The sequence below is a fragment of the Ascaphus truei genome, chromosome 19 (genome assembly GCF_040206685.1).
Source record: "Ascaphus truei isolate aAscTru1 chromosome 19, aAscTru1.hap1, whole genome shotgun sequence".
In the NCBI taxonomy this organism is placed as follows: domain Eukaryota; kingdom Metazoa; phylum Chordata; class Amphibia; order Anura; family Ascaphidae; genus Ascaphus; species Ascaphus truei.
The window spans coordinates 13160790-13188632 of NC_134501.1; the positions used below are offsets into that span (position 1 = coordinate 13160790).

The 27843-nt window shown below is 44.1% G+C and overlaps 1 protein-coding gene across 1 annotated transcript; it reads left to right on the top strand.

The window, feature by feature from the left end:
* The first annotated feature begins 1382 nt into the window (after positions 1-1382).
* Positions 1383-27275, top strand: N4BP1 (NEDD4 binding protein 1). Its single transcript, XM_075576658.1, has 7 exons — positions 1383-1786; positions 7040-8625; positions 13715-13845; positions 16055-16151; positions 18422-18529; positions 20219-20326; positions 24381-27275. Exons 1-7 carry the CDS (start codon positions 1541-1543, stop codon positions 24718-24720), a joined length of 2616 nt encoding a protein of 871 aa, XP_075432773.1. The 5' UTR covers positions 1383-1540; the 3' UTR covers positions 24721-27275.
* Positions 27276-27843: the final 568 nt, after the last annotated feature.

Below are 27843 nucleotides of genomic sequence, written 5' to 3' on the forward strand. Positions count from 1 at the left end.
CAGGGACACTTGGGTGGGTGGGGCCAGGGACACTTGAGTGGGCGGGTGGGAGGGGGCCAGGGACACTTGAGTGGGCGGGTGGGAGGGGGCCAGGGACACTTGAGTGGGCGGGTGGGAGGGGGCCAGGGACACTTGGATGGGAGGGAGGGGGCCAGGGACACTTGGATGGGAGGGAGGGAGGGGGCCAGGGACACTTGGGTGGGCGGGAGGGAGGGGGCCAGGGACACTTGGGTGGGCGGGAGGGAGGGGGCCAGGGACACTTGGGTGGGCGGGAGGGAGGGGGCCAGGGACACTTGGGTGGGTGGGGCCAGGGACACTCTGGGGGGGGGCCAGGGACACTTGGGTGGGTGGGAGGGGGGGGGGGGGGCAGGGACACTTGGGTGGGTGGGAGGGGGGGGCCAGGGACACTTGGGTGGGAGGCAGTGACTGGGTGGGGTGACTTACCTTGCCGCCGGACGCTTTCCCCTGCTGCCCCCGATATCCCCTGCTGCCCGGGACGGGAGGTTGGCTTTGGGTCACAGGAGGTGGGCTCGGGAGGTGAGCTCGGGAAGCTGGCCGCGGGGGGGAAGCGGGCCGCAGTAGGAGCTTGTACTTCCACCCTCCCCCATGTAACGTGCGGGCCGCAGAGGAGCTGGTACTTCCTCCTCCGTCCCACGTTGGGAGCGGGGGGGAGGAAGGGAGCGGGTCCTGCTTGCCCTGCACAAGCGCGCGGGACCGCGGGGGGAATCGCCGCCATTGTTTTTTAACTTGAGCGGGGGGGGGGGGGGGGGACGGGAGACACCGCGCGGCCAGCCTCGCTGCGTCCCGGCAATTTTGGTGCCGTGGCCCGGTGCCGGGTCGCGACCCACCATTTGGGAAACGCTGATGTACAGTGCCTAGAAAATGAGCAAGGGGCAATGTGACATGCCCTGTACGTGAAAAGGGCCCAATGGGTGGCACTTTTATTGATGCGCATCAATCGGGCACTGAAGAGATTAAACATCACTGGCATCAGCACAATGTACTCCTAGGTGGGATTGCGCCCTGACATTGGCACACTAGGCGGGACTTTACCTTAAACATGTCCCTGACATTGGCACACTAGGTGGGACTTTGCCTTACACATGTCCCTGTCATTAGCACACTAGGTGTGACTTCGCCTTACACATTATCCCTGACATTGGCACACTAGGTGTGACTTCGCCTTACACATTATCCCTGACATTGGCACACTAGGTGGGACTTTACCTTACACATGTCCCTGACATTAGCACACTAGGTGTGATTTTGCATTACACATGTCCCTGACATTAGCACACTAGGTCCCTAACCCACGTATCTCTGTCTGCAAACAGCTGATAAGCATAGCCCCGCCGCCCCGGCTTCCTGTTTATGTTTGAAGTCACGCGCTTCCCTCCCGCCTCCCGGAAATGTCTCGAGCCCCTTGCAACGGCCGCGGCGCGCGGTGATGACGCACGGTGTTATTATTCCTTCGGTGCTTGCCCTGAGTCGGGCGGCGGAGTCCTGACGTGCAGGGAGCACCGGAGAGAGAGGGGGGATAATGGCCACCACCAAGGCGTGTGGGGAAGGGGAGCCGCCGGTGCTGGACGAGTTCACGGCTCCCGGGGAGCAGAGGAGCATGCTGGAGCGGAGCCGGCGCCGGGTGCAGGGCTTGTTCCCCGTGCTTTTCACCGTGCTGGGCTCGCTGGACCTCTTCCCCTCGGGACGCACAGGGGAGGGGGGGAGCCCGCCGGGCCGCATCTGGCTGCAGCTGAAGGGGGACAAGGAAGCTGTGAGCAGGGCCAAGGTGAGGGCTGCACAGTCAGTATCACCTGTATGCGTATAAGCTGTAGGGAGCTATCCAGGTGTGTGATGTGTAGTAAATACCAATACAATTATATTAGTACAGGTAGTCCTCGCTATCCAACTTTTCACTTGTATTGTATGTCTTTATTTATATAGCGCGATTAATGTACATATTGCATCTCAGTAGTAATACACATGGCAATCATATAAATAACAAATAATATAAATAACCGGTCATGAGAATAAGTGCTTCAGACATAAAAGTAACATTAAGGAAGAGGAGTCCCGGCTCCGAGGAGCTTACAATCTAATTACACATTCAAATGAATGGCATATCCAACGCTTTACAACGCAACCCTATGGGCCGTTTTTCGATGCCTGAATGCGTTATCTGACGCTCCCCGCCACTGTTTAACATGGGACTCACTTTACAACGGTTTCACTATCCAAGGCTATCCAAAGCTAGAACGGATTCCGGTGGCTAACCGAGGACTGCCTGAATTCTGTAACCGATGCCCAAATATGTATTGGTACAGCAATATCTAATGTATATTCATACCTTATGTAAAGCCAATGTATAGGAATACATAATATATGAAGCGCTTAATCACATGATTTGTTATTTATATGATTGTCACGTATATTACTGCTATGAAGCGCTATGTACATTGATGGCGCTATATAAATAGGTGTGTGTGTGTATATATATGTGTGTGTGTGTGTGTGTATACATATGTATTCCTATACATTGGCTTTAGATAAGGTATGCATGTATTAGTTATATATATATATATATCTTTATCTCTCTCTTAATTATAATATATATATATATATCTATATATCTCTGTACCTGTTGATCCACTGCTGGGTGAGTTCTCCCCAAGGATTTTCCAGGTACTATGGTTGCAAGCCTCTCTTCTCCACGTTGCTCCAATACATCTTATTTCATTCTTCCGTCTTACTTTTGGTCATCGTATATACATTAATACATCCATAGTTGGTGTGTGGAACAATAACTATTTACGTAGCACTTTACAGACATTTTGAAGACACAGTCCCTACCCCGCGTAGAGCTTACAATCTATGTTTTTGGTGCCTGAGGCACAGGGAGATAAAGTGACTTGCCCAAGGAGCCAACACCGGAATTGAACCAGGATCCCCTGATTCAAACTCTGTGCTAGTCCGTGTCTTTACTCACTGAGCTTTTTTTTTTGTTTGTTTTGTTTTACTCCTCCCTATTATTAATAAAACGAGCAGACAAATGTTGACTTTGGGCACAGCTAGATCAGTTTAAAGAAGCCAATGAAAATGTTTTTTCAACTGTTATGTGGGATTGCATGTGTAACATTTTCCATGCCAGATACCTACCCTAAGACATTTTTGTGGTCATGTGATCCCTGGTTGACCCGTACCACCCCCGTCTGAAAAAAACCGAGTTGTACAGGTCTGCTCAATCAGACCCAATCAGACCCCTGCTCAATCAGACCCTGGAAAATTGGCATGTTGCTATTAAATGCCAGGTATGTCATAAGTGCACTATAGGGCTTAAGCTAAAAATAAAAATGCGAGGTCAGCCCCTCCTATAAAGTAAAGGTCATGACATGTTTAGTAGGTTAAATATAGCTGATTGGCCTTTTTGTTCAGCCCCGCCCCCCCCCCCCCACCAACAGGTCAGGTTTTAAGGATAGCCGTGCTTAAGAACAGATGACTCAATCGATGACTGAGCCACCTGTGCTTAAGTACCCCTGGGGCCCTTATGGAAATCCCTGGCCGTGGTATTTACAAGGTATGAGGAAGCTAGTCTTTTTATAGACTTTTTTTTCAGTAAAAGAGACCAAGGTAATTTCTTTGCAGGAAGTGCTAAAGCTTTTGTGATTTACATGCGAGAGTCTCAGAGCCAAAAAAGCGACAGTCCTCTGCACCGAAAAAAGTGTTTGCTGCGGTCACATGGAGGGGGGGTTCATTCTTACGGATTTTTTTTTTTTTTGTCAATTCATTGTGTACCTTTTTTATATTTAGTTGTAGAAATAAGGAAGAAAAAGAAATAAGGGGAAATGTTCTACAAGGAAACCTATTAAAGATTGTGCCCTTTTACAAGTTCCAGTGAGGATGTGGACGAGGGCTAAATATGACTGTGGATTTCGAAATCTTACACCCCATGTTCCTAAATTGAGAAATATTCTTGCGATTACTCCATACAAATCGCTGATATCTATACATTCTGTTGATGCTTATTTTAATTGTTTATTTTTTACATAAAATTTTATTGAAGTTATTTGGGGTGGTACAGAAAAGAATATGGGAGGGGGGTACAGAAATCATAAAGATAGGGGGAGGGGGGTCTGTTCATATTGCACACATCACAAGACATGGATTACATATGTTACATAACTGGCCTTTTGTATCTGACCCTTTTCCTAGAGCACTAAGTATATAGACCTCTCTCGGTAGATCGTGTTTGTCACTTAGCACCGTGAAGTGGGGCAGCTTGTAGTGTCCCAGCCACCCAGTGGGTCTGGGACATCCTAGTTTTAACACTTCTTCCTGGGACGTGTACCCGTGGGTTGGAGTGGAGAACGCTCTGCACCTTTCTATAGATATCAGACTCTGCAACCCCGCCTTCTAAGATGACTATAGCAAGATTTGACCTAGAGTCTGCACCATGTATGCCCGCTGAGGATCCAGGGCTCCCAGACCTTAAGGAATTCACTGCAGGAATCGTTTGTCAGACTCAGGAGCTTCTCCATGTGACAGATGAAGCCCAGTCTGTTTTTTATTTTAGATAAGGTGGGGATTCCCGACTGCTTCCATATTGTGGCCAATTCACATCTGGTTGCCGTAGAGACGTGGGACACCAGCATGTTCTCCTGTCTAGATAGGCCGTCAGACAGTCTGTTTTAGTAGGAAAAGCCAGGGGTCCAAGTCTACATGCAGGATTCCCTGGATCCATAGTATCACATTATGCCATAGCGCCGATACCCTCGGGCAGGCCCACCACAGGTGGATGAAAGAGGCCTGACCTCCACAGCCCTTTGGGCAGTCTGGGGGGTAGCCCAGGGTTAACATGGAAAGCATCAGGGCCGTTAGATACCACCTCATCAATACTTTGTACCCGTTTTCCCTGATTACCATGGAGATCGAGCACTTGACTACTGCTAAGAGGATATCGTCCCAGGAGTCCATCAATTTCCTCCCCCAGATCATTTTCCCATTGGGTCATATATTTAAATTTTTTTGTTGGCATGGATGGGGAGTCTAACCACCGCTCCATAGATATGGGAGATGAGCCCTGCTGATCCCTTGTATTTTAGACATTGGGTTTCAAATTTTGTAAGGGGGTCCCTGGGGCCTGGATTTTGATAGGCCTTGTTGCAAATACCTGAATATTTCTTTGGCATGGTTTTTTTCCCCCCTTTTGTATGTCTGCAAACAGTTTGATTTTCTGATCGGGACTCAGGTCTCTTAATTCTAAGGAACCCTGCCTCCCTCCACAATAGGAAACTCCTCTCCGGCAGTCCTGAACTAAAAAGCGTATTCCCGAATATAGGGGTCATCGGGGATTTGGTGGTTGTCAGGTGGTGTTTGTTTCAGTGATGCCCATAGTCTGAGGGAGTGTGTCTTTTGGCAGTTCTAAGTTGACTCTGTTCTTTTTGGATATTGGAATCCATAATAGGTTTTGGAGTTTATAAGGGTGGGATAGTGAGCTCTCCAGCTCGGTCCATTTCCTAGAAAGGTGGTCAAGAGTGCCAGATGGTCAACTGAACGGCCCTATAATATGTGGCATGGTACGGCTAGGCCTCTTGCCTTGTTTGTGATCGTAAGTATCTGTCTCCTGATTCTGAAGTTGCATCTCGGGGAACTAGGGCTAGAACTAGAACTGCAGACCATTCGGCCGCCCCAGGGACTTATCAGGGTATAGAACACAACCAACATTAGAAGAGTGTAGGACATATCCAAACTTATCAGAGTATAGATCATAACCAAACTTAGAACTTCCTTTTTTTTTTTGTGGGGATAGGCCCCCGTAGAGGCTAGGGTGACCCTAGGAGTAGGGATAGAAATTGACTCAGAGCCTCCTCTGTCTCTCAGCCCTCCAAGGCCCTGTGCCCTTGTGTCTTATAGTTTAATTGTGTTTTTTCAATATTGCTTGCAGTGCGCGATCCTTCAGGTTTGCTGGATGGTTTACACCTGTTGGGAATATAGAAACCTATTGGGGATGGAAATTTCCCTGGTGCCTGTTTTGCTATGCTGAGTAGCCGGTCAGTCAGAGCTGTGTGGCTTAGTGTGTAGTGCCGGTGGACCAGAGCGCGCGTGGCTGAGCTAGGGAGAGAGGCGGAGAGCTCCAGCACTATACCGTGGTCTAAAACAGGTGCGCAAACTGGAGTGCGTGAGATTTTCTGGGTGGGGCGCAGCAGTTAGAGGTCCCACGCGCTCCCCAAGGCATTTAAATGAAATGTCGTCATGGTAATCCGGCATCAAATGATGCAGTGGGGTCACGGGAATGACGCGTTGCCATGGCAATGTGCCGTCACATCGCAGCGCAAAGCCGCGCAGGGGTAAAAGATTGCGCACCCCTGGTCTAAAGCATTTGGACGCGACCAAAACACTGCCAGGACATTTCGCTGCGATGTCCACCATGCGCCCACCTGCTTTGTCGAGCCAGGTCTTATAAGTACATGTTTAAATGTCCCATGCAGGACCGCTACATTTCCTTTACCAGCCACTGCAATGCTTGGAACATTTAAACATGCACTTATCAGAACTGGCTTATCTGGCGCTGGAGTGCTTGTGGCGGAATGTCCAGCTGCCCTGCGCGACATGTCCCAGCAGCGGAACGCCAGCTACGTCTTGGTTGTGTCAAGACATCCCATTCCGTTGTGCCTGCCCCTGCTCTCCGTGACGTCTGTAGCAATGTGACGGTGTGAGCCACTGACGCACACTCTGATATACAGAACCGCTAACAGAGCGGGCGGGGAGAATTCTTTGGAGCCAAAGTTGTGCGGGGAGGCAGGAGAAACCAGAAAAGTTGTGCTCTGTGTAGTGATAAGGCACAGTGTGCACCCAATGAAGGGGCTGTGACCCCCGAAACCTTGTGCTATCACATCTGCTGAATAAACAAGTGATTGATTGTGCAGAGGCTTCAGTGGTGTGTATTGGTGTGCAACAAGATCAAGGTTTATACTCCAAGTACTGCTTGAAATTAATCTCTCAGAACACATGGGACTCTACACTGACTATTCTTCTCTTCTTATAGGAATATGTTAAAGGCCTTTGTGACCCAGAGCTGGAGGAGAAGGAAAACTATCCAAAGGAAATGCAGTGCATCTTTGTTGGAGCCCGAGAATTTTTTCTCAATCGTCTTATTCAAAACACGTATGCAAATATATCTGTGTTGGAAATCGGAGTCCTTAGTATTAAGGGGGGTACGGAACCAGTTGTCATGGCTCAAAGTCGCGTGCAGCAGTTTACCAGGCTCTTCAAGAGTAATGAAAGCTTACCCAGCGACATAGAATCCGATGTGAAAAGACAGTTTAAGCATTTTGTTGAAACACATGCAGATAAATACACCGTAGATTTGTTACTTTTGCCTAGTGCATTAAAAGATGAACTGTTGAGTCTTACGTTGGACAACAAATGTTTAGAAACGGAGAACTATTTGGACCTGGTTGATCTGAGCATTGCACATTCCAGTGACTTAAATGAACAAGAAGATACTGTTGAAGAATCTAGAAAAAAAGCAGGGACTCCAGTGACCGAGCTAACAGAGCAGATGAACGCTGTGTTTTCGTCAGAAAAACAGTTGTGTCCGGTAAAAGGAACACCTCCCAAACAAGAGCGACAGTCTGTTAAAAGACGGAGTTCTGAAGGTGAGGAAAGGTGCTCAAAAAAGTTGTTTTCTCTTGAAGCTGTACAAATAGATGGGCCCATCTTTAAAAGCGATGCTGCGGATAAAGTAGCGATAATCGATTTGATTTCGGACCCTAGTGACCTGGACGAATCTCTGATATTCATAGAAGGCGATGACACTGTCAATGAGGAAACGGAGTACAAAATTCTTGTTAACTTTTTTAAGACCATGGGGTATTCCCAGAACATTGTTGAGAAGGTCATTGGTGACCTGGGACAATCTGAGGAACCATTGAAACTCCTAGAAGAAATAGAAAAAGAAAGCCGTAAGGTTGTCCACAAACGGAAATCTCCAGTTCCACATAACCATGCTGGAAGCCTTCACAAAAATGGTCTAAAAGTACACGAGTCTTCAAATGAAACTACAATGAATCATTGGGTACTCGGAGCGGAATCTCATCCGAAACAGGAGGTGAGCATAGACCTTACTTTGGGTGCAAGTCCAGCAAATAAAACTAACATTTCAAGTAATTCTGCTCAAAAGCAGGTAAATGATCTGCCTGATGGCTGTGTTTCTCACACCACAAGATTGGCGGCAGGAAGAACGTCGCCAACAGGTTTTGACTTTGTAGCACGAGGCACGTCAAGTCCGCCTCGATATAAACCAGTTGTTAAGGAAACCCTTTTATTGCAACATCAGTCTGCAGGTCCATCAGGTGTGCAGTGTAAAAGTGCAGCGGTCCAAGAAAGAACAGGGCCTTCTCATTTTTCCCCAGTAAAATCTTGCAACAAAGCTTTGGTAAATCCTATGCCCCCGGAAGAAAAACGTGCTCCGGTACCCGTTGAAAGACTACCTAGTTATCACAGCGATGTAACTGGCGTCCAGCGGTTTCTTCATTCCATAAAAGTACCCTACCGATTGGAATTGAAAAATGAGCCAGGCAGAATAGACTTAAAGCATATTATTATAGATGGCAGCAATGTTGCAGTAAGGTCAGTGTTTTCTATCTTCTTTGCGTGTCTGATCACACCTGTGTGTTACAATAATAGAAAGTATTATGATAACTCACGTGACTATTTCACCGGTGCATGAAATGGAGAAAAACCCAGAAAGGATGTGTGTGTGGTGTGTCGGTAAGACTGTAATGTCTGATCTCTGATCTTTTGAAAGTGACTGAGACCTGTTTTTTAAGGATGTTACAAAAGAAACCAGCTCATTTTATTGAATGTGGAAGACTGCGTTACTGGAGACATTTTTATTGTTAATATGTGATCACATAAAGGTACATAGATTATCACTGCTGTTCTGTACATGTGGCAGATTGCGAGTGTGTAATCTTCATCCCTACTACGTTTATATTTGAGAGCTGTAAGGGTTTGTCCATTAAATATATAATGCCCTTTTGATTTCTTCCCAACGTGATGGGTGCAGATGTAAAGTGTGATAGCTGTTTAAAACACACTCATTTTTATATTTTTATAAATATTTTGTTACTGGCCATTGGGAATGGTTGTAAAGCTACGATTACCTTTTGCACTTTACTGCGTGTGCACCCTCTTGTCACATTGGATGTTGCTGGAATGATTAGGTTTCGTTGCTGGGGTTGCTGAGCTGCTTCTCGGTCTTGAAAACATTTTGCTTTTATAAAACTCACATTTAAGAGAACCGATGTTGGGGGAAAGACTGAATGTGCGGCCAGCACAAAACAGACTGGAAAAAAACGCAACAGGGTTTCACAAGTGAGATGCCAAGTAGGACTCTACTCACAGATTCCTTAGTGCAGTCTCTTCCATTTTTGTTTTTTAGAGCGCAGTTAGCAATGCAACGTTTCAGGCCCACTATGGACCTGATGAAAGGCTCTGTATGGGACCTGATGAAAGGCTCTGTATGGGACCTGATGAAAGGCTCTGCATGGGACCTGAAACATTGTGTTGTTCACTGCTCTTTTTAATAAATTGAAGAGCGTGCATTATGGCAGGGGTGCTCAAGACTACCCCCAACAGATCAGGTTTTAAGGACATCCCAGCTTCAGCACAGGTGGCTTCCATCATTATGATTGCGCTACCTGTGCTGACGCTGGGATATCCTGAAAACCGGACGTGTTGGGGGGGACAGCAGTTCAGCACCCCTGCATTATGGAATCTGAGTAATCCTAGTTGGTATTTCACTTGGGGAAATCGTCACCTTGTTTTTGAAGTGAAACTTCCTTAGTGGCACCTCATTCGTGATGGGGCAAAAAAGAATTGTGGAGACAGAAATGAAACGGATGTGACGTCAGTGCTGGCAGTTGAGGCCGGGCTGTGTTCTGGCTCAGCCCGACCCCAACACTGACATCACACCCGCTCCACAAATCAGATGCGGCGGCGATCGCCGCCGCTCCGATCGCCGCCGCTCCTAATCGCCCCCCCACACATCGTGACATATGCGGCGGCGATAGCCGCCGCTCCTAACGGCCGCTGCCATGCCGCGCATGCGCAGTTGTGACGGCGCCGCTGATTCCCCGCCCGTTCCCCGCCCATTGATATGCTGCGCATGCCCGGTAGTCATGGCGACGCTCGAGACGCCATGACTCTCCTCACAGGGACACTGAAGCCCACACTGCTCCCCGGGGCTCTATGCAGGCACTGATCTCCTGCGGCCTCTCCTCCCGGTGCATGCCCCGGCTCCGGTAACGGGGGGGGGAGGAGGGGGGCGATGAGTGCGCTGCGTCCCCCACGTCCCCCACAGCACCATCAGAAGCCTCCGAGTCGGCTCCAGCTGACGATGACGCGCTTCTCCCTCTCCCCCCGCCGACACTGCCTCCATCTCCTCTGTGCCGCGATCTGGTAGGAATGGGGGGGGGGGGCGGACTGCTGAAAGGGTCTGGGTGCAGGGAAAGGATAAGGGTGCTGGGGGGAGGACAAGTGTGCTGGGGGGAGGACAAGTGTGCTGGGGAGAGTCAGGAGAGAGGGGGGCAGGACACACACACACATACATACACACTGACTGACACACACACACACTGACACACACCCCCCCACACACTGACTGACCCCCCCCCCACACACTGACTGACCCCACCCCCCCCCCCCCCCACACTGACCCACCCACCCCCCCACACACTGACTGACCCCCCCCACCCCCCCACACACTGACTGACCCCACCCACCCCCCCCACACACTGACTGACCCACCCACCCACCCCCACACACACCCACCCCCACACACACTGACTGACCCACCCACCCACCCCCCCACACACTGACTGACCCACCCACCCACCCCCCCACACACTGACTGACCCACCACACACTGACTGACCCACCCACCCCCACACACTGACTGACCCACCCACCCCCACACACTGACTGACCCACCCACCCCCACACACTGACTGACCCACCCACCCCCACACACTGACTGACCCACCCACCCCCACACACTGACTGACCCACCCACCCCCCCCACACACTGACTGACCCACCCACCCCCCCCACACACTGACTGACCCACCCACACCCCCCCCACACACTGACTGACCCCCCCACACCCCCCCCACACACTGACTGACCCCCCCACACCCCCCCCACACTGACTGACCCACACCCCCCCACTGACTGACTGACTGACCCCCGCACACCCCCCCCCACACACTGACTGACCCACCCACACCTCCCCGCACACTGACTGACTGACCCACACCTCCCCGCACACTGACTGACTGAGCCACCCACACCTCCCCGCACACTGACTGACTGACCCACCCCTCCCCGCACACTGACTGACTGACCCACCCCTCCCCGCACACTGACTGACTGACCCACCCCTCCCCGCACACTGACTGACTCACCCACCCCTCCCCGCACACTGACTGACACACACACTGACTTACACATACACACTGACACAAATACACATACACACTGACTGACACACATACACATACACACTGACTGACACACACACACACTGACTGACACACACTGACTGACTGACTGACATACACACACACACACTGACTGACTGACTGACTGACATACACACACACTGACACACATACACACAAGGAATTCACACTTAGTGCAAATAGCTAATACATGGGATGTGTGCCGAGCACGCGCATTCTAAGTCAAATTTATTTGCGTTTTGTAACTGAAATTGTATTTTGATTTTTAATTAAAACATCACCAACACAAATACAATTTCTGTGACAAAAGTCAAAGAAGTTTCACTTACTATGCGCGTGCTCAGCACACACAGCTTTTTTTTTCAGTCCATTCACATTTCAAAATAAATATGGAGTTTTTCAGACTGCAGTAAACAAAGTTATAATAAATATTTGCACGTAGTAAATCGCCTTTTATTTTTTTTTTTAAGTAAAATGTTCTGCTGCATGGAAACATATTTGCGAATGCTGATGGTGTTCTGGGAATTGACGCCCAAGGACCCTCGGTGAAACCGGATAACATTCTCAAGTGTTGGTTTCAAAATGTGTCAAACGCTGACAGAGATATTATTAGTGTGACATGATGCTTTCCCAGCTGTGACGCGCTTTAATCAGTGAGTCATACCACTGCCGTTTCATTATGTGAACCCCATTTTCATAGTTTCTTTTCGTAGTCTCCCCCCCCCCCCCCCTTCTATTGTTTGAAATAGTAATTAATTCATGCTTCACTTTTCAGCCCATATTGCAATTGCAGAATAACATTTCAGATGGGAGCAGGATAGTTTGATTTTGTAGTTTTTTAGTGTCCTTTTTGTTTATCTTGTGGGGTTTTGGTCACTTTGCTGCTTTTTAATTATATGGGGTTATTCGGCACCACCCCAGATCACACTCCCATGGTGCCTGAAGGGAATTTCTGTCCATAAGTACCCCAATCTGCACTAACACAACTTAATGAATAAAACCCCACCATGTGCGATCGCTTAAATTGTGCCACGTGGTTGATTAAGACAGCGGTGCGCAAACTGGGGGACGCGGGCGGTTGCAGAGGCCCTGCGTGCTTCCCTGAGGCATTTAAATTAAATGCCAAGGGACCGCGTGAGGCCTTTGCAACATGTACTTACCGGGATTCAGCCGGCTTCTGCTCACGTCGCCATGACAATCATTTGATGCCGGGTCACTCGGAAGGGAGGGGGGGTTGTGCGAGAGCAGGAACCGAGACACAAGGGGGGCACAGCCAAAAAACTTTGCGCACCCCTGGGTTAAGAGACCTACTTGTAATTGGCCAATGCAGTTTAGTTTTTTTTACGTTTCCATGGGGTCTCTTGACAGATTTTTACCTCCAGGAGACCCTCCTTTTCTTGGTTACTTTTCATGACCTTTTTATTACCAGCATAATTAGATGTCTCAACAGAAAAGTAGCAAGAATGTTGTATGCCATTGGAACGTCACATGTTTGTTCTACCCAAGGGAACTAATATTGGTTCAAAAGTGTGTGTTAATGTGTGCAGATCTGTTTAATTTGGAGTGTTTAACAGCGTGAAGTCCTTTGAAACGTTTAGAAGCTTCTCAGCTTTATTTACCAAGTTGTCCCTTCTATTAATTATTAAATTAATACCAATGGCATTGTGTGGCCTAATTTTCCTTCAGACGTTGAATGCCTATAGGTTATTAAATTACTAGTTACAACATTCAATGATTGATTCAGATAATTTAAGAATGTGACTAATAGAATTTGATATTTCCTGTCATAAGGTTATTGATTTGTGAAGCTACTTTAATGAGAACAATCTTAATCTACTTTTATGACAGCAGATTAATGAATTAATTTCATTTCCTCTTCTGCATTGTATACATTAAAATACTTGGGACCACTCACTTGGTCCTAGAGGGGCAATTCCTAGTGAGTGTGCTAAGGATTCTGTAGTGTATTACTTTCATTGGCTTTATCAAATGTGACAGCTCAAACGCAGAACACTTTTATATATTTAAAAGCTGCACGCACAGACATATATACGAAAACAATGCAATATTACGTCATTTCACAATATTGTCTTTCAGGGCTAGAGGAAGTAAAGTGTGTGTGTGTGGGTTTTTTTTTTGTTTGTTTGTTTTTCCCTTTGTAACTGTTTTTTATTGTTCTTGCTTGTTTGTAATAGCCATGGTTTGCAAAAATTCTTTTCCTGCCGAGGAATTGCGCTGGCTGTTGAGTATTTTTGGAAGAAGGGCCACCGAACCATTACGGTCTTTGTTCCACAGTGGCGAACAAAACGTGACCCTAATATCACAGGTAATGTAGCCGTTTCATTGTTGGTTTTTAACTTTTCTTCCTGGGGCTTAGTTTCTTTCCACGTCATAAATTTGGAGATCAGACTGTCCGTGGGAATAGTCTCTGCTATCGGGTCATTTACTGGTGTATGGCATGTATGTATATCTTTATTTATATAGGACCATTAATGTACATAGCTCTTCACAGCAGTAATACAAGAGACATAATCATATAAATAATACAAATAACACATTGGTAGAATTTTTTTATTTTTAACTAAAAATGAATGACTAGCCATGGGGTGGGCAATTTATTATTTTGGCTGGAGAGCCACTTGACGACAAGCTTTGGTAAGCTTCCCGGTCCACATACTTAATATAGAATGTACATTAAGTCTCTGGCCTGCAAAGCTTACCAAAGCTCCCATCACCAGCTTCTCTTCCCCTAACCCCCCCACACGCTCCTCCAGCTTCTCTCCCCCCCCACCCGCTCCAGCTTCTCTTCCCCTAACCTCCCCACACGCTCCTCCAGCTTCTCTCCCCCCCCACCCGCTCCAGCTTCTCTTCCCCTTCTCCCCCCTTTCCCCCCCCCACACGCTCCTCTCCAGCTTCTCTCTGCCCCTCACACACTCCTCCAGCTTCTCTCTCCCTCCCACACACTCCTCCAGCTTCTCTTCCCCCCCCCCTCCTGTCTATAGTACTAGTGTCTATAGTAATTGTATTGTTGGTGCACACCAACAAATTATGACTTAACTTTTAATGATTAAATAAATGGCAATAGAACACGACGCAGTGTCGTAGTGCAAAGAACCAAAAAATAAAAGGTAGCTGATCAAGTTAATAGCCAGGAAGATGCCATGGTGTGTTGTGTCCCTTAAAGTCTAAATACTATCAGACAGGACTTGTTCTGTCAGTTAAGGGGTTAATTCCTCCTATTTTGCCTATGCTTAACAGAGGGAACAAAATGCAAATATTAACACACCCTGTAGGATTCGCACCCAGCACAAGTCTATCTAGCTGATGGGTTAGATAGAAATAAAATGTTGAACAATAAACATAAATAAAGGACTAGTGCATGGGACAGCTATTTGTTGGTTCTTTGCACTGACACTGCTACATATTCTATTGCCATTTATTTTAATTTTGATCATTAAAAGTAAAATCATAAGACCTTTCTGGTGGCCTGTTTCTCGGCATTGGGCAGCAGAATTGGGAATAGTTATAGACCGAGAGGACTGGGAAAGAATTTGGGAGAATGCCTCAGGAACTTCCATATGTACCACAATCAAAGAAAATATATATAAAATACTGGTCCGCTGGTATCTTACCCCAGTTAGAATAAATCAAATCTACCCCCAGGCGTCCGATCTATGCTGGAGAGGTTGCGGTCAAAAGGGGGACATGGCACACATTTGGTGGACATGTCCGGAAATTCAAAAATACTGGGGAACCACTCAAAAATTAATAGAAGAGGTCACCGGCCTCAAAATCCCTGTTGACCCGCTGACCTACCTGTTGGCCAGGCCCCTAGAAAATGTGGACCGACCAACAAGTAAATTAATCTCCTTCATCCTAACAGCGGCTAGATGTGCAGTGGCGGCCGCCTGGAAGAAAGTGTCTCCCCCCTCAAAACAAACGATAAAAAATAGGATACAAGAGGTAATGAATATGGAGAAACTATCGGCCTTTTTGAAAAGATCCACGGACTCCTTTAATAAAACATGGGACCCGTGGCTAACCCATATGGCACCCCCACGTCCCTAACCCAAAAATGAAAAGTAAAAAGAACGAGTCTAGAAATTCCAATAGAAATATTCTGAGGATGCGATAAGCAATAGGTATCCCCCCCCTTCCCCCCCCCCTCCCCACCTTCCCTTCCATACTCTTACTCTCTGTTTCCATACTCGCGCCCCCCTCACAACCCCAGGAGGGTCAGGGGGGCGATGAGCTTTCCTCTCTCTTTCTGGTTTCTTTAACCAAAAAATGGAGAAAACTTGTATTAGGCTGTATTAACATATATGACATGTACAATGTGAAATAAGTATTTGCCTAATAAAATTTTTTTGGAGAAAAAAAAAGTAAAATCATGAATTCTGGTGTGCACCAACAGCGCAGGTAGCGCCCATATTTCACATGACTAAGTTATATACCATCATTTACTACTGTTGAGCAGTGCAACCGTTTTATTTTCCTATAGTAATTGTATGTTTTGGTCTGATTTTCCTAAATAGAACAGCACTTTTTGCTACAACTCCAGGACCTGGGAATACTATCTTTCACTCCGGCAAGGACCGTGTTGGGAGCTCGAATTGCATCACACGATGACAGGTCTGACATCCTTTCACCATCATCTTTATGATTATACAAACAATAGTCGTATTATTGTAGTTCCTCAAAGCTTGATCAGAACCGTTACTGACAGATGACCACCAAGCTCATTAGATCTGCTGTTTGCCACTGTGAATACATCCAAGTTCTCTTGGTAACGCATGTTCTTCTTGATTTAAAGACCTCCAGAACTGACCGCAGCTTCCTAGAGGAAGTATTGCCACGCCACATTTATGGCATCACTCTCTCTCAGTACACCCCACATTCTGGCCTACTTCTCTGCTTCCCTTTTTATTATAATCTCTGACTTTAGGAGTGGGCAGTGTCTGTTTTTCTGGGTGGCTGTATGCACTAAACCTCCCCCCAGTGAGTCTGGCCTCCAGTGCATAATGTACTTTTTAACCATTACATTGGCTTACTCTTCACCACTACCCAAGATCATCTAGGCCATGATCTCTTCATACATTAGTATAAAAAATAGTTAAACCATTTGTCACCTGTGTTTGGTTGTCTCCCTGCTGTAAAATAATGGTATTTGCTAGATTTTCGGTATTCTTTGAATCACGTGAACCTTTCCCACATTTCGTTTAGAAGCATTGCCTCGTTTATGGGTAGTAACCATTTTACAAGAATGAACATGGAAGTGGCATTGTATTTTCCTGCTTTTAGTCTTTAATAAGCAGTTGTCAACCTCAACCTGTTGGGCATGTTTGGTTCTAATGTTTCGAGCATGTTAAGGCTTTAATAATATCCTTCCACCATTGGTTGTTTATTTGCATCTCTCCCACGCCCACATTTTTGTTTTTGGAATGTGCTACTCTGGCTCTAGTATGTGGTTCCCCTAGATCAGCGACGGCCAACTCTAGTCCTCGAGGGCCACACAGGTGGCCCAATCAGTGGCTGTCGTTGATTGACCCACCTGTGCTAAAGCAGGGATATCCATACAGCTTGGCTTGTTGGTGGCCCTCGGAATGGAGTTGGCCACTCCTGCTCTATATCTTTCCCTGACACTGAGCAAAAATGGATTATTATAGATGGGCACAGGATATGACTGCTGTTTTAATAGACGGTTCCAGGTTAATGCAACACATGTTGGATGCACTCAGTGTTTTAGGTCATCACTAAGGGCCACGAGTTTAATTTCCACATAGGGCAATGGAACTGCAATTGCTATAATACAACAATGCTAGCGTAGCAGTAGCATAGCCCTTCAACATCATCCCTATTAATAAACACAATCCCAGCAAGCTCAGAACCCCCACACCCACCACATCATGATGGGTTTGGGGGTTCTGAGCTTGCTGGGATTGCGTTTGTTTATTTGATTTTCAACTGGAATCAGTTGATTGGAGGTTAGTGGCCCCTCCTCCCAGGGTTTAAGCCCACCCCACTTTTTAAGTAGCAGGTTTTGCCATGTTCCTGTGCAGGACACGTCCATTGTGGCCATTCTCCCTCCAACTGCAGAGGTAAATGAGAATTTTGCATAGGTAGTGTTAGGACCTGCTTACGGGTCATGCCTTGATGGGGCTTGCAGGCTTATGACCCTTATTCAAGAGAATATATAAGTATTTCACTGTGTATTTTTGAAGCATTGGGCTTTTCTGTCTTTTGTTGTATCAACCCAATTTATTTAGAGTGTGTGGATCTATTATAATCTGAGGAAGTAAACCCCCTCTTTAATTGCAAGACCATGCATCATCATGCAAAACGGGGCCCTCCAGGAGCATAAGGTTTAAGGGTTGCAGTAGTTCCATATTGTCTTGTTTTTGGGGCTCTTTACAAAATGCAAAAAAATGGTAATCTTAATTAAATTTGGTGTGAATCCTCATTTGTGATGTCTGTCTTAAGTGTTAGTTTAATCGTCTGTTTTATTTATGTGGATTTCTTGCTGGGATATCTTTCAAATTTAATTTGAAGGAGACAAAATCGGTTTCCTTTGCGAGAATGACCATAGATTCATACACTTTCATTTAGTTAGCATTAAACCTAGGAGCAGATATTTATGGAGTGAAAAGGTAATATATGTACATAGCATACATTGCTGGTTACAGTAGTAGAAAGATCTTATTAGTCAACAAAAGGTCAGCAAATCTTGTCATCCGATAACTGACATTAGATGCAGTGTTTCCAGAACTGTCCCACACTGGAAGGCTTCCTTCGCAAACATATGTGTGGGCTCTTGGCCATTTGTGACATCAAAGTAATTAATCCAATGATTTATTACATATAAGAGAACTAGACATGTCATTTTTCACTCCGTACCGTTGCAGATTTCTTCTACATCTTGCAGAGAAGACAGGAGGTATAATTGTAACGAATGATAACTTCAGAGAATTTGTCACTGAATCACCAGTATGGAGAGAGATTATCAAAGAAAGGTATTTCCGTTGGTCTGTGTGTGTATCTGTGCTTTTCATAAAGTCTCTTACTTTAGGGGCCTGCAGCAAAATGCACTCCAATGTTGTCACTCGTCTATTAGTGCAAGTTTGATCCTTTTATCCCCATTCTATAATGTATTCTCAAACTGTGTTACCTGGTTGCATAGTAGATGAGGTTGAAAAAGACATGTGTCCAAATTCAACCTATGTTAAATTTAGATGACAGATTCTCATCCTATATCTGTACTTACAGTATATTGATCCGGAAGATGGCAAACAAAAAACCCCAGTGACACATTATGCAATGATGTCTCATAAGGGGAAAATAAATTCCTCCCGGACTCCAAATATTGGCAATCAGATTACTCCCTTCATAAACATCCTTCCCATGTTTACTTATTTGGTATATCCCTATATACCTTTCCTTTTTAAAAATACGTCCAACCTTTTTTTGAAGTCATCTATTGTATCTGCCATCACAGTCTCCTTGGGTAATTAATTAATTCCACATTTTAACTGCCCTTACTCTAAAGCGGTGCGCAAACTGTGGAGCACATCCCCCAGGGGGGGCGGGGTTTACAGAGGCCTTTCGCGCTTCCCGAAGGCACTTAAATTAAATGCCTGGGAAGCAGCGAAGGCCTCCTGTAAACCTCACTTACCTTGGTTCAGACGGCTTCTGGATACACGTCGCCATGGCAACACGACATCAAATGACGCTGCAGGGTCATGTGACGTTGCGTTGCTATAACAACTTGACGGCATGACATCCAGAATGCCGGAACCAAGGTAAGGGGGGGGGGGCACACGGAGAGGGGGGACAGCCGCCAGGGGGGCACAGGAGAAAAAGATTGTGCTCCCCTGCTCCAAAGAATCCTTTTCGTTGTTACTGGCGAAATCTCCTTTCCTCCAGCGTTACGGGATGTCCCTGTGTTGTTTGTACTGCCTTTGGGATGAATAGTCATTTTGAAAGCATTTTGTATTCACCCGGAATATATCAGATTATAATGAATCTGATTAATTTGGTGGCTCTTCTTAGCCCTTTTTATAGTTCCACAATTTCGTGGGGTTTTTTATTTTTTTAATTATACACCGAGTGGTCCCCAAAATTGTACTCCATATTCGAGGTGTGGTCTTACTAATGCTTTATATACAGTGGCATAATTATGTTTACTTCCCTTCCATATATTGCCCGTTTAATATAAGATCTTATTTGCCTTTGCAGCTACTACCTGATATTGGGCACTATTGCTAAGCCTGCTGTCTACATGCACTCCTAAATCCTTCTCCATCAAGGATTGGCCTAATTGTGCCCAACTTAATTTGTAAATCGCCTGTTCTTGTTTCCCAAAGGCATACCCTTACATGTATCTGTATTAAACCTCACCTGCCATTTACCTGCCCAAGTTTCCAGTCTATCCAATTCCTTCTGGAGATGAATTGTAGTGTGCTCTGATTTTACTACCTTGCATAATTTAGTGTCATCAGCAAAGATGGAGACTTTGCTCTCTATGCCAACCTCAAGGTCATTAATAAACAAGTTAAAAAGCAGGGGTCCCAGTACTGATCCACTCACAACTTTAGCCCAACCTGAAAAGATTACATTTATGACCACTCTGTTTGTCCTTCAACCAGTTTTTGATCCAGGTGCAAATATTTTGACTGAGACTAACATGTTTTTTTTAATGACAGATTATTACAGTTCACATTTGCCGGTGACATATTCATGATCCCAGATGATCCTCTAGGAAGACACGGCCCCAAATTGGAAGACTTCCTTTGCAAACAGTCCAACATCCGGTAAAAACACGTACTCATTTTATCGATTATTTTAGTCGGTGTCAGAGTGGAATGCGCCAAGGGTTCTGACGTCTTCCCTGTTTGTTTGAACTGAACCTTTAGTAAACAAGCAGTCAAGAAAGAGGGCTGACTAAAAAAAATCACGTGTGAGCACACTAACCTGTCTGACAGGTCTGCAATCAAAGCGTTTCACTGTTATCTCTTGGCATACAGTGCTTGCACTGCAGCTAGGGATTCTGGGAAATGATGTGCAAGTTGACGTGTCAAATATAAATCTGAATTATACTTGCAGTATGTCTGAAATGTTCAGCAGAACAAGATGCTTCTCCAGATGACATTCGCTTCACCCGACGCATAAAGCGAATGTAATCCTATGTTAAGTATGCCGTTTAACTTTAGTGATGAGGCCTTTATCCTTCACCTACTCCCTATTGCACTTTCGTTCAGTGCAATAGGAGGTTGAAGGAGACATGATATTCTCTACTGTAAACATTCCACTCTGACGCTGAAGGGAAAAGTTAAACTGCAGCAGGATATTTGTCAAATGGAATATTTGATGGGGACGTATCCATAGTTTATCTATCATTTTGGTTAAACCTTACTCTTCATTTTATTGTTCAAAGCTGATCTTTCAGAATACAATATCTCTATGTATATCTGTAGTCTTCACAAAGCAGGCCACTGTATTATATTTGGGTAAGTAACGGGGATCTGTCTGAAACGTGAATGTGCTCATAAGTGGTATTTTTAATTTGGTAAGTAACGAGCAATGCTGTATAGCAACAAAAGAGTAAGTAGGTGCTTGCACTTCAAGTTTCAGTAAAAAGCGGTGGAGACATCGCTAATATACTGAGGCTGACGAACGCGCTTCAACAGACCAATCCCGCAGTGGCGAAGATCACGGAATGATGATGTCTTGCACACGGGATGCTCAAGACTTGGGCCTGCTGGATGCGAGACCATGTCATCATGAGACGACACTACTGATGAACTCGCCTCACGGCAAGAGCGTTGTTCTGTCTGCCTTTTATACGTCCTAGGTTCGCATTGAATAACTAATAAATTATTATAAAAACACAGTATTTAATAAATAGTGTTGTACTCTTTACAAACGGCCATTCATTTTTATTTTTTAATAGCTCATGAGATTGCAAGTGGTAGGAAGGAGAGTTGAAAAGGTCATTTTTGAGTATAACCGTTAGTCAATCACATCACCAGGTGCAGAGTTTTTCTTTCACCCTCATATCGTTTTTTAAAAATTTTTTGAGGAATAGTTTGAAAACATGAATTGTATGCAGAGGATTTACAGGGCCCTTTCAGGTGTGGATGTTACGGTTTATTTTGTGAATGCTAGAAAAACAAAAAACAGCGCACTGCCAGGGAGTCAAGTGGTAGAACTTTATTTTTATATTTATTCAGCACAAATACAAAAACATCACTCAAGGAGGGTGATGTTTTTGTATTTGTGCTGAATAAATATAACTTTATTTTTATACCACCTGACTCCCTGGCAGTGCGCTGTTTTCTTCGTTTTTCTACCATTGGATTGCAGCATCTACAGCCTGGCACGCCATCTTGGACTCTTCAAAACTTAAGGAGTGGGATCTTTCCAAGTTATTTCTTATGTGATTATTATTTATGGATGCGTACCAGTACTTATTATTTTTCCTCCAATGAGGTTTCATCAAGGTGATATCCAGCATTATTGTTGCCTTCAGGAGAAGTGATTCTGCATTTGGACTGGTCACTCACAGATCACATCAGTTTATACCCACTCCGTAGCATAGTCTGTTTATAGAAGTCCTACATTTGAATTTATGAATGTTATTGCTTGAAAGTTTCACCATCTTTGGAGCACCCACTTTATTTTGTGACTGCTCCTGTTCTGTGTGACCATACTAAAATGTTTTAGATCTAGCAAGTGTATTGGAAGAACAAGACTGTACTTTAAGGGATTATCAACTCGCCCAATAGAATCTACATTTTTAACACCAATCTTGGTCACTTTATTTATTTTTTTTGCGTGTGAATTAGTGAAATGATGTATATTCTAAAACTTACAACTAAGAAATGCATTTTAACATGTCTTAAAATTAGCTGCATGGGAGTTGGCTGGAAATTAATGTGTAATGTTGTGTTATTTCAAAATTAAGCAGATCATACTATATTGAAGCACACTTCCTTCCAAATCAATGATCCAACTGCTTTTTAGCAAGATGTTACTTCATAAGTTATTGAATATGTTGAGCAATTACTTAATCTGATGATTTGATAGCACCCCTAATCATCACTCTCCGGGTTTAATGAATGAACCCCAATCTTTCTAATAAAGAGGTTCTGTTTTTGGAAGAAAGATCAGCCCGGTCGGTGCTGGTGTCTCATGTACAGTATGTGTTTGGGTTTCTTTCATCGGGTGCTGATCCTCTTGGACACCGGTTTAATGTAGCCTCAGATGTATTTGTCATAAAGGAATGTGCAGAAATGACAGATGCAAACGGACACATCCTATTACAGTACTGCATCAAGCAACCCACACATCGCTCATCAAAGTACATTACTATACTCGATGGGCAACATCACATTCTTATTCTCACGCTGATCTTATTTGTTTTTACCGTGACACGTTGAAGTTTGTTTTTTCCATTGCAGGTTGTTGATGCCTTTTAGCAAATCTGTGTTATAGTTCTGCATGGATAAAATTAGTGCCGAGAGCTTTGGAAACCTCTTGGGTTTCTTAAGGTGGCTTGTGACACTACACTTATACAATACATGTATATGGGTAGGAAAGCCCTGTGTAGACTATAGAATTTAATCTAACAAAAGACAGAGCCCCAGAGCCCTGGTGATTTGTCTTTTGTTAAATATGAGTCACAATCGTGGGTGGTGTCTGTTTGTGTGTTTTCTGCTAATAGCTGTAACAACTTAACTGCTTTGCTCCATGACCTACAGTTATTTTAACACATTCATGTTAAAGCTGCAGTTAAGCTGCCGTTTGGGAAAAAATTATATGTATTTTTTAATTCAATATGTGCATCTATACAATCTGCACACTGACAAGTGATTAGCTAAGCTTCAGATCGATCCATTCTCCTGTAATCGATCGCTTGCTCGGGGTTATTTAATTCAGTTCTTGCACAGCATTGTGGGCAATGTAGTCCTGGAATATGATTGACTGGTAAGGTTACTAGATACAATTGGTGCACAGCTAGAGAGAGGGCGGGGCTCAAGAGCCAGAACCTATCAGAGGGGGACGGGGCTGTCACTTTGGAAATGCTTCCTACATTAGAAACATTAAAAATGTCTTTAAAACATTTTTTTTTTTAAAACGCTACAAGTATTTTCTCATAGTACACAACTGACGTATTAAAAAAAAAAAACACAAATGTAGGATATTGCTTGAACTGCTGCTTTAATCCATGAATATTAAATATACACAATATTTTGAAGTAGATATATTTTGTTAAAACCGCTTATGAAGAGGAGCATTGCAAACAAATGAAATCCACGAATAACATTCATACTATCCTGCGCTTTAGCCATTCCAAACATATCTACCCACCTGACCTTATTATCCCATAATACTGATTTGGATATAAATGACTGCAGCCGTATGCAGAAAGTAGTCCCCTGGCAAAGTATCTAATTCTGACAATGGATTGGGGTTAATGATACATTGGTATACAGAAAGTTGCCATACTGGTTATAGGGCTGAGCATAGCCTCACTGTGTCATCAAAATGTGTTCCGAGTAAGCATTATCCGCTTGTACCAGCCTCTGTATACTCCACATCTTTATACTATGACTGAACGTGCAAGTGGCTACTTACTTTTTAATATATATTTGTTTTGTGTATAAACAGTACATACTCCTGCATATTTAATTATTACAATAAAGTAGTATGGATTAAGTGGTATTGCATTGTTATGATTATCATCCAAAGATACATCATATATGGTATCCATTGCTTTGTGTGGGAACCTGCTACTAATTATATTCAATGTGTTCTGTTTCATTCCCAATATGTCAATGGATTTTTGTCTTTTTGTTTCTGTAGGAATTTCCCACCTCCCTGCATTCGTCCATCCAACAATGGAGTGTGCTTTCCCGGGGCTAATCTTGCCCCTCCAGGAACAATGGCACCCAATATTGGGCTGATCCAACCCAGACTACTGCCACTAGGACAACCACTGCCTACATTGAGGCTACCGCCCCAAAATCTCATCCGACCCGGCCCTGCTCCTCCGCAGAGAAGTCTCAGTGAAACCGCAGAATTAAAAGACTCCCTTTTAAAAATATTTCCGGAAGCAGAGCAGAGACAGAAAATAATTCAAATCCTTTCTGCGCATCCATACATGAGAGACCTTAATGCATTGTCTGCTCTGGTACTCGACTGAAGACTTTCTCATTCCAAAAATCCCCCAAATTGTTTCTGACATTCAGCTCGTCGGATATTGAACGTTTGTTTTTAAATCTGTCTTTGTTCACAATGATGAATTTTTGTTTTTTCTTTCTTCAGCCCTGTAAATAGAAACAGTGCAATTGGGTTTCTATTAAACGGGTTTTTTTTTGTTTGTTTGTTTTTTTTAAAAGAACTTATTAATTTGTCGGTAACCCATCTGTTTTGGGAATATGGTTGTTAAAGTTTGTGAGGTAAGAACTTTTGTATTGTTGTTTTGATTAGTTTAATTTGGCCTTGGTAATCAGGCACAAGTAAACCAGCATGAAGTGAGATGCATCACCCACTGCTGGCCAGAGGGGTGTAGAGTAAGGTGACCCCTTTTGACGGTCTTGGAATCCTTGGCAAAACTAGAGTAACCAGGTGTGTCAAAATACTACCACTTTTAATTTAATACAAGTCTGCAGGTAGATTGTTGCAGCAATAAGCTTTGATGAGGGATATTGGCAATAGATCCTGCTTCAACTGTCAATGACAACTTTGCGAATATTGTCAAAATATGTCCCTGGTTTTTTTTTTATTATTCAAAATCAAGATTTAACCCATTAAACATACCACTGCAATCAGTACACTTTGATCTTTAGTGAAACAGCTATATATCTAAATATTTTTTTTAATAGGCTATATCTTTCTCTGTAAAGATACAGATAGATATATCTACGAAACATCGTCCTCATTTTTCCAACTGGAATCTTTCTGTTATTAATACGGCTGAACATGGTGGGATATATTTACAATAAGTACAGATGTAGGGAGACTTGTTGCCTTAGTGGCTTTAAGCGTTGCTATCCACGGCTCCAGAGGTATTGTTGTCGTAGTCCAGCTGCGAGAGGGGTCCATGATTCCGCATCGGAGTCCCCGCAGCGGTGATTTCTCCAGCACCGGGGCAGTTCTGAATCTGCTGCTTGCCCCACTGCTGAAACCCGTCTTCCTACATCTTTACCAGGGCTTAGAGTATGAGAATTGTAGTAACATCTTACGGCATTACTGCTCAATAAAGAATTGTGTTGGGACAAGCACAATAATCAACGTTCGGTCTGCTGTGGGATCTTCCCAGACCCTGAGGAAGGTTCCGCAGCAGACAAAACATTGGTTATTTTGCTTGAGAGAGAGAGAGAGATTATAGAAATATATATGAAAGCGCACACGAATAAGAACGAACAATGAAAAAAAAAAAAAAAACCTCAGCAGAGGCAAGTGTGGTGCATGGTGAAGGGTAGATAGTCAGTCAGTCTGTGAGGATCCTTAGCGATCTAATATACTGGAACAGCACAACAGATAATCACATAAGTGGTTTATTGGGTCCAAAATGCACACATGTCCAACATTTCGGTCCCTAGGGGGTTGGACATGTGTGCAATTTGGACCCAATAAACCACATTTATGTAATTATCTGCTGTGCTGTCCCAGTATAATAGATCTCTAGGGTTCCCTCACAGACTTTATGTATGCAGGCACGTCCACTGGTGTTTTTGGTTAAAAAAAAATATATATATATATATAGTATCCATATATCTGGTTTGTTCACGAACAAAGTTAGAAAAACTATATATATATATATATATATATATATATATATATATATGTGTGTGTCTTCTATCAAATATAGAAAATTCATGATTTACTTACCTGCGTGCTGTCCCTTGATGTCGTGTTGCAACTGGTATCGTATGGTCTATATATATATATATATATATATAATATATATACATATACACACACACACACCCTGCTTATTTTGATTTTTTTCCCCCATAATTGCTAAAATTCAGAGTGTGTGTTGCAATACCTCCACCCCCCCCCCCCATCACCTTTATTACACGGTCTCTGTGTTATCATGTCATACCCAAAACAAGCGTATTTGCAACAATCTACTAACGCATTAAAACCTCGTTAAACCACTTATTTTAATGACTGAATAAGATGACCTGTGTTTTTCTTCTGTATTTAATTTGTCACTACTGTACCTGTACCTAAAACTGACTTTTTGTGTTTTTTTGCGCTCAGTACCTTACAGCAGCACATCAAATTCATGAATATATGTTAAATAGGTTTCAATATATATCAGTGCATGTATAATTCTGTTGTCTAAAGGCTATCCTGGAATATTTTGTAAACATTGGGGAGTGTGGGGGGGAACCGCGGGGACCTCTTATCTCGACTTCTCATCGGTTTCAATTTACTGAGCTCTTAGGGGCAGAACATATATGTAGCAGAGTTATCTTGGCGATTAGGTAAAGGAAGCCAGATTTAAAAATGACTACATTTACCATTATTTCTGAAAACAAGTCACAAAAGCATTTTTATAAGGCACGAATCATCTAGTAATGATATCGCTGTTGTTCGTTGAATTTGCTCTTCCTTGGGACTGCATCCTTAATGCTATTGCGCTGTAAAAATGTAGATTTACGATTGACTGTTATAAGTTTATTTTTTTATAAGAATGTAAATATCAATAAATATTTTGAAATAAGTAGCAAAACAAAAATCATACTTCAATCGTACCGGGCTTGTGTATTGACATTAACCATGTTATTTCCCACCATGCACTCATTTTTATTTGAATGTTTATTGAAAAAGGCCCAGCCTGTGGTCACATGGGGGCGTGACAGTACTGCAGAGTGTGTTCTTCCAGTCTATCTCTGGAAGCTACACACTGATTCCAAGTCAGGATTTCTCATGTGTTACTTACATTAGTTCTCTCTATATAACTTGGGGGTTTGAGTGCCTTTTTGCAGAAGTCTTCTTTGTGCTTCTTCTATACATCAATGTATGTACATGCAACATTCATATTTTATCATTACACAATATTCTCTAACCTTGCAACGCCTTGAAAAGTGTCACAGGTATGAGTTGTGCAACTTATACTAGTAAAATGTGCTCATTCCTATATTAGGATGGCCCTTCAAAAGGAGCAATCCAATGGCTGATTTTTTTTTTACATAGGATTGAAGCAGGGGGTCTCTGGAGCTGAACACCATTCATTTCAGCTCCGGAGACCCCTTCCTTCCAGAGATACAGACCTCCGTATAGTGTGCTGGTAACAGCTCTCGCTGGGGTT